Source organism: Drosophila subobscura, chromosome E (genome assembly GCF_008121235.1).
Source record: "Drosophila subobscura isolate 14011-0131.10 chromosome E, UCBerk_Dsub_1.0, whole genome shotgun sequence".
Lineage (NCBI taxonomy): Eukaryota > Metazoa > Arthropoda > Insecta > Diptera > Drosophilidae > Drosophila > Drosophila subobscura.
Genome location: NC_048531.1, coordinates 5,793,501 through 5,805,121, shown reverse-complemented (window position 1 = coordinate 5,805,121; position 11,621 = coordinate 5,793,501). Strand labels below are relative to the sequence as shown.

The window sequence follows — 11,621 nt, the reverse complement described above, 5'->3', positions numbered from 1 at the left end:
TTCCATGTGACTGTTCAAAATTAACACACTGAACGCCCGCCTGTTAAATAGATAAGCACTTTGTCCAAATTGGCGAAATAAAACTGCTTGTAAATGTTTATTGTAGCCACCCATTCCCCCTGTTTACGATTCAATTCGAATGGGCACCGTTTCATTCAACTAAACTTTGTTATAAATCCTTAAGTTTCATTAATTTCTTAGTTTGCACTTAAACACCCATTGGTCAACAGAAGGTTAACTGTTGCGAGAGAACCAAACTTGCCGATTCCACCAGCTGATTTATATCGATACATCGATACAATTATTTTACCAAACAGCTGATAGTTTGTAGGTGTGCACCCACTTTAATTATTCCGATAAGAAACTTGTACGAAAAACTAGGTAAAATAAACTAACTAGTGGGAATAACTAGACCCATTGCATACAAGCGGCAGTCTCCAATACATTTGGCGTCCAAGTAACTGCAGATCTCAGCGAGATACGAGCTTAGCAGCCACAATGGCAAGTAAACAAAGAAGCCATATCAGTGTTGGCGCAGCAGCAGCAGCAGCCTCCGCCCATCACACGCTTTTATTTTCCCCATTCCAATTCAATCGAGCAGGGCATAACTGATTTGCATATCAACAGAGTTACGACGACGACGACTACCCAGCAGACACATTCCCGAAGGATTTCGGATATGGCACCTACAACCAGGATGGCCTGGAAATGGAGCCCAATTCGACAGGCAGCAGCGAGACGAAACCGCGCATTTTACTCATGGGACTGCGCAGATCGGGCAAGAGTTCAATTCAGAAGGTGGTCTTCCACAAAATGTCGCCCAATGAGACGCTCTTCCTCGAATCGACGAGCAAAATCGTCAAGGACGACATCAACAATTCTAGCTTTGTGCAGTTTCAAATTTGGGACTTTCCTGGCCAAATCGATTTCATAGAGCCCACCTTCGACTCGGACATGATCTTTGGTGGCTGCGGCGCCCTGGTGTTTGTCATTGATGCCAAGGACGACTACAACGAGGCCCTGACCAAGTTCAAAAACACAGTGATAAAGGCCTACAAAGTGAACCAGCGAATCAAGTTTGAGGTTTTCATACACAAAGTGAGTTCAGATACGGACGCTTATCAAGGCAGCTGCTTAATTCCCATACCCACTCCACAGGTTGACGGCATAAGCGATGATTCAAAAATGGAATCGCAACGTGATATACATCAGCGGTCATCGGACGACCTAAGCGAGGCGGGTCTCAATCAGATCCATCTGAGCTTTCATCTAACCTCCATATACGATCACTCGATCTTCGAGGCCTTCTCCAAGGTGGTGCAGAAACTGATTCCCCAGCTGCCGACGCTGGAGAACCTTCTCAACATCTTTATACCGGTTTGTCATTTTCGTACTTTATGAAGACCCCAATCTAGTGCTGATCCATCAACCCTTTTCAGAACTCTGGCATAGAGAAAGCCTTTCTCTTTGATGTGGTTTCCAAAATCTATATTGCAACGGACTCTTCACCGGTGGATATGCAAACCTATGAGCTGTGCTGCGACATGATAGACGTGGTGATCGATCTATCCAGCATATATAGGTAAGTCCTCGCACCATATATCTCCGTTTGTGGATGATACAGTCTTATGGTCATTACAGCTCGGAGGAGACTGCCTTTGACAGCGGCAGCTCTAGTCTGATCAAGCTGAACAACAACACGATACTCTATCTGCGGGAGGTGAACAAGTTCCTGGCCCTGGTCTGCATACTGCGTGAGGAGAACTTCAATCGGCAGGGCGTCATTGATTACAACTTCATCTGCTTTCGCGATGCCATAAGCGAGGTATTCGAGCTGCGTCTGCGGCAAAAGCAGCTGGAGAACAATGAGGACGAGGATCTGGCCGACGAGCACGCACTAATTCGTCATGGCAATGACGCAGCTGTGGTCACCTGAAGGAAGGAAGTCGCTCTCTTCATTTTACGCTTGCTCCCACGATGAATCCAGAACCAATTTCTTAACCCTTATATTCTGTGGACACTTTGAATCCAACTTTTTTTATGTTTCTTTTCCGTTATATCTAGTGTTTCCCTTGTTTATTGATATGTTTAGTCTCTTATAACAGTTCAAATCAGCGTAAGCCCAGCAGTTGAAATTGATAATATTACTAATAAATAATATGTATATTTTTAAAAGGATGTAGGGGGGACTCTAATTTATTTAGAGAACAAAAAAACCTGAGAAAATAGGGTATCCAAACTCCCTCATATAAAAAGTGAAAATATGTTTTTGATATGTAAAAAATGTGTAGTTACTATGTAAGATGTATTGTATAAACCAGTTTTTATAAACAATCAAATAAAAAAGAGTAATTATAATAAACAAAATTGTACAGAATTGATTCATCAACTGGATAAAATTATAGTTTCAGGGCTCATACTCTTAACTTCCCGGTTATATTTAACAGAATACCAAAATCGAGGAAAACTATTTAGGATGCGGTATATTTACGGTATATTTTAAAAATACGAAGGTATATGTTGGTGTGTTTTAGAGGGTCTGCCGCGCATATTCCACAGACATTTCCACGGTCACACCGACAGCTAATCAGCTGGTACCGCGCTTAAATTTCTTTATTTCACTTTTCCGGGCTGGTTCGTTTTGTCGTTGCAGAAGTGCAATAAAATATATCTTAAAGGTTAAATAAATAACGCGTGATTAGCAAAACGTTGAGTGGTGACGAATCGCCCAAATCTGGAATGTTTCCATAGAGCTCCAGTCGTGGTTTGAGTTGCGAAATCATAAAAAAAGAAGAACCCTGGAAAGTGGTTGGTTAATGTGTGTGTATTTAGCGAGCACTAAAAAACCAGTTGGTTTGGTGAAAGAGATTCAATAACGTGTTAAAAAAAAGAACAAATTGTTTTGTGTGTGTGTGTGTGTGCGCGCGAGTAGCAGCAGCAGCAATAACAACCTGGTCTGGGCTCTGAGAGTCTGATACGGGTACGTCCGCTTTCCTCGCTCATTAGCGGTGCTTTCTCGCGCCCAGGAGAGTCAAAGTCAAGTGGAAGTCGAAAAACCTACAACTACGGCACTAGCCAAAGCAATTATTGGCGAATTGATATACACAGTCAAGTGCAGTCTGAGAGGAGTAGTATTGCAGCAGGTGCGTATTGCAACCAACTTTCGATATTGACGTCTGATCTGGTTGTGGTTGTGGCTGTGTCTCTGTCTCTTGTCTCCATTTCTCCCTGATGCTGGTGCTGGTGCGTGGTGGTGTCTGCTTATACATACAAATTGGTTTCTTTACTATTTTGTGTCCATTGTGGCAGCAGCAGCATCTTTGGCATTCATTCATTTGCCTAACATACATATATATTTTTTTATAATAAAGTGAAAGGTGCTTGGTGGTGGCTGGGCATACATTTTCCCATCTTTTGTGTAAATATTAGTCATGTAATTTCCCCTCCCATCACATGTAACATGTAATTCCATTCTGCAATTTACTCTGTTTTTTAAGCACCTGGGAAAGGGCATTCCATAAATCGATGCAGTTTCGCTAGCTTATCGATTTTTGGCAGCTGCTGTTCAGGGCGGGTCACGTTTGCCAGTTAATTATTAACTTTAGTCGCTGACGGACAAGTGTTTTCCACAGCCAATGGGCAGCACAACCACACCCCACTTATGTCATGTCAAACTCTCCACTAGGAGGACCTCGTGGACCGACCTCGTGAACAGCGGAAATGATTTCATCCATCAGACCAACCCCCGAAAAAAACCCCCCAGACAGGCAAACATAATTTATTCCTATGTAACCGGCAAAGCATGTAGTCAAAACAATGTTTTGGCCATTCCCTGCCTCAAATACGAGTACATGCAGATTTTTGTTTATGTTGGACGATATACAACTCCAGATTGAGGTTGGGTCTTTCTTAGTGTTTTCGGGGTGCCGGCTGTCTTCGACAACTGCGGCGCCGCACAACAAAATTTCGTTTGGCCGGGGTACAAAAGCACGTTTTTCAGCTCCCCAATTTCACGGCCAAATTGATTTTTCAACATAGAAGTGAAGGAAAAGTAAAATTACAAAATACTACTTGCTCAGCGAGACCGTGATGGGATGGCCATAAAATCATAACGATTATAAAAAGAAAAAATTTCACACAATTGCTGCTGGGCATTTCATTTTCGGAGCCAGCACGCACATCAAAATATAAATTATTACAACTTTTCATTGTTTTTGTGTCTGCTGCCTAACTCCTTGCGAACGCTTTCTGGCCCATCCATCGGTGCTGTCTTAGCCAAGAGCACGTGCCGGTACGCATTGAGTTTTCCATCCCAGACCAATTCTCAGGTTCTTTGTGGGGGAGTCGGGGCGACGAAAGATCCAAGCATGACAAAAGAAACTCAAGACTTGGGCAATTTGTAGGCATATTAACTTGTTAACAAACCGTGAAGTTGGTCAGTGGGCTCCAAACGAAAAGAAATGCAAATGCAAAGCAAAGTTTTGTGGCTTAACCGTTTTGCCAGAGGAACGAGAGAGAGTAACTGTTAAGTTTGTGAGCATTGATCGATTACCCATAATGGCAATCCTCTCTCTTCCAAAGTACTCTGCTTCTGTACCTCTCTCTCTATCTCTCTCTGTCTTCCGCATGTGCTACCTTTTGCTGTTCCATTCCTCGTAACAGTTGTTTTCGTACGTGCACATATAGTAACATAGGCTCTCTGATACTCTCCTTCTCTGATGCGTCGGTGTCTGTCGTATTGTTGTTGCTGATTCTCTCCTCTCTTCAAGCGGAAGCTATTCCATTTATGTAAATTGCTTGCGTGACATTTCAATACGCGGCGTATTTTATGAAAAGCGGCAGCGCAGCGCCAAGAATCGGCTTCATTGTTGGAGCCACAGCCGGAGTTGCCATGCCGACAGTGTACAGGCTCTGGCATTGTCATGTCATGTTCGTAATCAGTTTAACTGTGCTTTTTATGGCCCGCTCTCTACGTTGCTTCTGCGCATTCATATGTGCAATATCACTGCAATTACGTTTTTCCTATAAGTAGGCGATCATGTGCTGCTCGTACTTAGAACAAACTTGAATGAATATCCGTTGAATTCAGTTATACAACTTTTTAATTTGTTAATTTCCTCTCTGAATTTAATTGCCACGCCTTTTCTTATCTCCTTTAAAGGAATTTTGCCAAGAGATTAAGGTTGAAAGGTGCTGCGTGTTTGGTAATTTTGGCCCAAAACAGACTTGGTTGGCTACGGATCTTTTTTTTTCGGGGCTATAATTCGTTTGCTTACTTTGCTCATTCGTGCCCAGGGTTCAGCGAGGTGAAACGGTTAAATGTTTTCAAAACTGCTCCAGAATTTTCTGCGTGTGTGTGTGCTGTGTGGTCTCTGCATGTGTTCATTGTTATTTCGGTGTTCCGCCCCCCGCCCCTCATCTGTCGTTTGTTATGCTCTCTAGGCCCCAGTGCTGGTGCTCCACATAAAGGGTGATTCGATACGTCAGCCCAGGCACAGGCACAGCGCTGTACGGCTGTAGGGCTGCAATGCAAATGAACCTGAGCCGAGTTCAGTGCACTGGCTCACGGCATTTACACTATCGACATTCGGTTTAGTTTTGTTTTTCGTGTCGGGCAGGGAAAAGGTCAAACCTCAATAAGCGGTCATAGCGAAGGAAAAGCGGCAGCAAATTATTAATAATGCAGTGAAAAATATACTCAAGTACGTATGTACTTACAAACAAAAACTAAACAAAATTGTGTCTGTAAATGTCAAACCAAAAAAAGGTGCATAAATTATAGGCTTTTTTGTTCGCTTAAGTCAAACAATAATGTTTGAAAAATATTAAGATGGGATTATCGTACAGAAGCACTAAAACTCAGTCTCCGTTATCAGTCTCGTAAAATCTGAGTCATCTGTGGAATTTGAGATTTGCTTATCCGGGTACAGTAAAGGCTCTTTTAGCCAGACATCTCCCGATGTCTATCCCAATTGTTTTGCTTCCAACTCCAATGAGTGTCCAACCAAGAGCGCTTTCACTTTACATATACTTATGCACACATACATATTATCCTCCACTAAAACTAGCACATACATATGTATGTACATTTATGTATCTCCAACATTTGCTTTGTCCCCGAACCCCCAATATTACCCCTCATTTTGCATCAGCTCAATTTTCTGCTTTGCCCACAAAATGTTGACTTTTGGAATTAAATTTCACCGTTGCCAAAGATCACAAGTCCGTTGGATCTCTGTCTTTTTTTCCCCTGCAGCACCGTTGCCGGCGAATTTTGTGGAGTCGCAAAAATTGACCTAGTCAACGAAATGCTCGATCCCCAGCGACACACCCGCCCTCTTTCCCCCCATCTTTTTTCTCTCTTTTCGGAGCTTTTAATAGTGCTTTTATGTACTCTTTGTTGTGAAGAGCGCTCTCTTAAATAATAAAGCTTATTTCTCTTTCGCTTGTGCTCTCTTAATAGCAATTTGGCATTGAATACATACTCAAAGTTTGTTGATACGATAAACATTTAAAAGAAATACCCAACCTTTGGGTTTCCAAGGCTCCTCAAATATCGACAACACATCTTTAGGGGTATGAAAGAATACATTGCAAAATAAATTATATAAATATAAGTAATTTGTATCTAGCGAAGGATAGAACCACATTTTACTTTGTGGCTCCCGGAAATGCAACAATGTACAAAGTGCAATTGACTAAATAAAATTAATAAATATTTTCATTTGTTCTACAATAACATAGTTATCATAAAGTTATGAAATAGTTTGATATTCAGGGTTCAACACATAATTTTGCTTCCGACAGCACTATGATTAGATTATTATACATTCTTTCAACTATTTCAAATATGTTGATAGGTTTTAGCTAGCAAAATGTAGCTGTTTACTAATTGATAACATATTGATTCCTGCCTCTGAGTTTCAGATGATATCAAAGCCAACGCAAAACGAAAGCAGCAGCTAGAACAAAACAATTACCAGCTGCAATGAAATTAAAAATACCCTTGATATGTGCATACATAGTTCGCCAACCCTTGGGGCTTTATCGAATTACATGTAAACACATTGACGGGCCCCACTATCGCTGTGCAATTTCCCCACACGCGTTGCCTTCTCGATTGTGTAAATATAAATGTTTTTATGGCTTTGTTTTCGTAAAAGTTCATTAAGAAAGAAAATAGAGAACTTACCTACACAGAGAATTGTAATTAATCATAAATTACCAAAGCTTTGAATGAAAAACACACAATAGAATTTTAAACTATCATTCACTTTACATTGGGGTGCCCCACGAGCGTCTTTGCCACACGTACATATGTAGTATCGGCATACCTCTGATGTTTACACTTTGTTCTGCCACCAGTTCTGTTTTTCTGTGGCTGATGTTGTTTTCAACCGCACGTTCCTTCTGTAACCTAAAAAAAAGTGCATTATTTGTGTTGTTTACAGCGATTTACAGATCTGCTATGTATCCAAAACAGTCGGGGGGAGCGTCGAGCCCACGCCGGCGACCAATCAGAGGCGGGTAAACAAGATACAGATACTCGCACTGGGCAGCATCGAGGGGGGGAGACGGGACAAACAGCCGGCGACGCGGAAGCGTATTTAGTTGTTTACGCTTTATTCAAAGCAAAACAATTAACCCACAATTATGAAATCGCCAGAGAGAAAACTATCTAACGGCGGGGGCCATTGATCGGCCAAACAGCATTTGAAGAGAGATCAATCAATCGATGCTCGCAATGTGGAATTTCCCTTACCTTAACACTAATGACACTGCGTCGCATAATTTATGATACCTCTGGGCATATGTATATTTTTTGTAGCTCGTTATCGATCTGTTTTTGTTTAACAATTTGTTGAAATTCGCATAAAGTTTTTGTCCTCTAATCTTGAGAGGAGAGAGCATTGATCGCACCGCACCGTACCGGTTTTTGCTCTTCGAGGGGGGCCTGACTGCCGGCCCTCTCAGCTCACTTCCGCACAAGTTTCTATGCTTTGTGGTAATGCGAATAACATCAATATGTACATATCTGAAACTACGAGTATCTTCTGTATGTGTTCTTTGCTTCGAACCATTCAGAATCAGATTGGTTAAGGCGCGAGCGACTCACGCGCTCTCAACTATTTCGACCTTGATGCCGGCGGTGGGTTATCTATCCATCCACTCGGCTAGCAGCTAGAAATAGTTGTTTTGCTCATGAATAAAATACATATATTACATAGTGGAAACCACTCGGCACCCAGTCATAAAAACATACGCGTATGTGAGCTCGTTTGTATGTAAATATCAATTAAGGGGCTCGTCTCAAGTTGTTTTTCCTTAGATGGGGCAGATCAAGCAGGCGACAGACAGAACTGCTCTGTCGGATCAATGTTCCACATATCTGCCTTCTGTATACTACAGTACTCTACCCATATACATACATATGTAGAAGCAAATCAAAGAATGCCTTTCACTATCATTTATACTTCACTCTGAGCCTAAATATGTTTTGAGAATTTCATTGGCTTATCAAAATTATCAGTGTATAAAAGTTGTAACTGTTTTTCTGCTGGTGCTGGATCTGGATCATATCCACAAACATCAAACAACGTGCAAGTGAAGAGGCGTCCAGAGGGCGGAAGGTTCATGAACTCCTCTGCGACAGACAGACATTTCTCCTATTGAGCGGAAGTGGTAAGGGGGGAAAGATAGAGACAGAGAGTGGAGTACATACAGCCGAATGCCATGCCACCGATTGAGTGATGATGGTCGTCGCTTCCAGCTGATGGCCTGGCATTTAACTGCAGGTTCAGTACACTTTGACGGACTACTACGGGCGGACGTTTTGCAGTCCGATAAAGAGTCCGGTCCGTCACATACACACACACAATACAATATCGCTTATCTTTTTGCCGTTGTCTTATCAGGCATTTTGTCAATCTTATCGCAGGAAAGAACCAAACAAAAAGTACTCAAATACTTAGTTTGATAGTAATAGAAATTCGTTCAATTCCAATGTGATTTTCCGCCGTTGAATTTGATTTTCTTGCTGCTGCTGCTGCTATTTCGTGTTCCAGGCTGGGTAATATACCGAAACTGTCTCTTAATTCCAGTGATTAATTACCGTTAAAGCTTGTGCCTTATTCGAGAGAGAGAGAGAGAACGCGCTCTCAGCAGCTGTTGTTGGATTGCCTCTCGTGTCAAACATAACCTCAAAGTGTAATCACTTTTCGTGTGACTAATTTAATATTTTAAATAAGCGATAAGCAGGCTAATAATAGCCACTAACTATCAACTTAATACATCAATAATCAAACAAATTTTCGACCTAATGGAACGGTCTCTGATTCATCACTCGTACTACCACTTATAAGGCACGTTTCCTGTTTGAAATTTACGACTTTTGAGTGAACCGATTAGATAAACACCAATAAACACCAACAATGTATTGATTATGGTTATGGGTACTTTACTGCACAGAGCTCACCTTTGTATCAACATCACCTAATCACCTTGACTAACCTGTAACAAATACTATAATTAATACTCACATCAGAACTGAACATCTTCTACTACCACATTGAATTGAGCATTGAATCGCCTAATCCCAAGTGATCCCACCCTTCTTCTACGCACACAGATCCAAGAGCAAAATAAGAGGATACGAGGATACATGCCAAAAGATCATAAAATATATTATAAAATCGCATAGATTTCTGAGCAACCAGAGACCAGAGATCACCAGTCATGCCACTCTTCACGAGGAAAACCTCCAAGCCGGGAACTGCAGCAGACAACACCTCACAGAACAGCAACAACAGTGATGGGGGGAAGGGCAAAGGAGCCTCGGGCTTACCCGCCACCATCCAGAACAACAATAACAATAACAACAACAGCGCCGACTACACGAAGCCCCCACTAGTGTTCCACTGCCAGCTGGCGCACGGCAGCCCCACGGGACTCATCCACGACTTTTCGAGCGTGCGAGAGCTGTACCAGAAGATCGCCGAGTGCTTCGACATCTCGGAAAAGGACATCCTGTTCTGTACGCTCAACTCGCACAAGGTGGACATGGCCCGGCTGTTGGGCGGGCAGATAGGTCTGGATGATTTCATATTCGCCCACCGCAAGGGCCGGCCCAAGGAGATCGAGATAGTCAAGTCACAGGAGGCCCTCGGGCTGACCATCACCGACAATGGGGCCGGCTATGCCTTCATCAAGCGCATCAAAGAGGACTCGATCATTGACCGCATCGAGCACATCTGTGTGGGCGATCACATCGAGAAGCTGGATGGCCAGAATATGGTTGGCAAGCGGCACTACGAGGTGGCCCGCATGCTCAAGGACATTCCCACAGGTGATACCTTCACGTTGCGCCTGGTGGAGCCCGTGCGGAGCGGTTTCCAGGGCATTGGGCCGCGCAGTCAGTCGCGCGCCACTGGCAGCGCCGGCGGCGGACGCAACTACGGCAGTGGCAAGGAGACGTTACGTTTCAAGGCCAATGGAAATGCACAGATCGAGCCGCAGTTCGACGAGGCCACGGTGGCCGGGATCGATGCCATCAATAATCTGCTCGAGTCCTTTATGGGCATCAACGACACGGAGCTGGCGTCGCAGATCTGGGATTTGGGTGACAAAAAGTCCAACTCAATGGACTTTGCCGAGTCCATTGACAGCTCGGACCTCGAGTCCTTTGGCTTCACCGACGACTTCATCATCGAGCTCTGGGGTGCTATAACGGATGCCCGCCGCAAGTCCACGACCACTCCCAAGTAAAGGATGGATGTGGGAACTGTCTGCTCGCGCATTTTATATTGACTATTGTCTTGTTTAGGAACCAATAAAAAACAATTCAGAAACCGTTAGAGAAACTAAGAGCTAAGCCCCAAGCCCAAGCAGAAGAGCCTTTTCTGTTTTTATTCTTAACTATTGCTAATATCATTAATTTGTGTTTTGATTAATGTTAGTTGCATAAATACATTATTATTTACTCTACCATATTGTATCCATATAGCCTGCATGTGTCGTCATCTGCCTTTGCCAATTATTTTGTATTTTTATCACGCTAAAGTATTTATTATGTAGAAGAGCGGAAAACGGATAGAGGAATCTAGAGTATAGTTTTTTGTACAACTTTTTACATGTACATATTTTTCATGCATATGTTTAATTGCTATATATTCAGTAGTTTTATCATTTAATCGTTTTATGAATAAATTTAAATTATTTAAATTATGAAAAATCACCTTCCTCTTTTCTTTATTTTTGTATTATCAGTTCTATCAGTTTTTATATTGCTGTTGTTTTTGGGTTTGTTTATTTGTCACCTATTTATCAAATTATATTTTTTTATTCATAAACACAAGCATTAATTAGCCTTTACGATTTGTTGGCACTCATCAGCAATTTGTAGAGACAGACACTCTGGGAAAATATTCCACAGTCCGAAACGGTGACGAATTGTTCTTATTTTCTTGTATATATGTACATATGTATGTATGCTTTGACCATGGGCCGATTCGGGCCACACTCATTAGCAGTCGAATTCTATTGCTCAAAGATTGTATAATACGTAAAAAGTGGAACATTTCCTGTATAATCACTCTGTGATCAAAGCTTTAGTTTGCTGGTGT

General features: G+C 42.3%; 2 protein-coding genes across 2 annotated transcripts; both read left to right on the top strand.

Moving 5' to 3' along the window:
* Positions 1-333: 333 nt before the first annotated feature.
* Positions 334-2,176, top strand: LOC117892717 (ras-related GTP-binding protein C). Its single transcript, XM_034799137.1, has 5 exons — positions 334-501; positions 628-1,098; positions 1,159-1,377; positions 1,440-1,582; positions 1,642-2,176. Exons 1-5 carry the CDS (start codon positions 499-501, stop codon positions 1,934-1,936), a joined length of 1,131 nt encoding a protein of 376 aa, XP_034655028.1. The 5' UTR covers positions 334-498; the 3' UTR covers positions 1,937-2,176.
* A 6,291-nt stretch (positions 2,177-8,467) lies between these two features.
* On the top strand, positions 8,468-10,880 carry LOC117892721 (PDZ domain-containing protein GIPC3). The gene is made up of 2 exons (XM_034799140.1): positions 8,468-8,682; positions 9,629-10,880. Exon 2 carries the CDS (start codon positions 9,736-9,738, stop codon positions 10,762-10,764), a length of 1,029 nt encoding a protein of 342 aa, XP_034655031.1. The 5' UTR covers positions 8,468-8,682; positions 9,629-9,735; the 3' UTR covers positions 10,765-10,880.
* The last annotated feature ends 741 nt before the right edge of the window (positions 10,881-11,621 follow it).

Excerpts from the sequence above, each read along its gene's own strand:
- LOC117892717 (XM_034799137.1), top strand. Across the intron at positions 1,099-1,158 it reads TTGAGGTTTTCATACACAAA|GTTGACGGCATAAGCGATGA; the intron begins GTGAGTTCAGAT and ends CCCACTCCACAG. Across the intron at positions 1,583-1,641 it reads GATCTATCCAGCATATATAG|CTCGGAGGAGACTGCCTTTG; the intron begins GTAAGTCCTCGC and ends TGGTCATTACAG.
- LOC117892721 (XM_034799140.1), top strand. The coding sequence starts at position 9,736 with ATGCCACTCTTCACGAGGAAAACCTCCAAGCCGGGAACTGCAGCAGAC.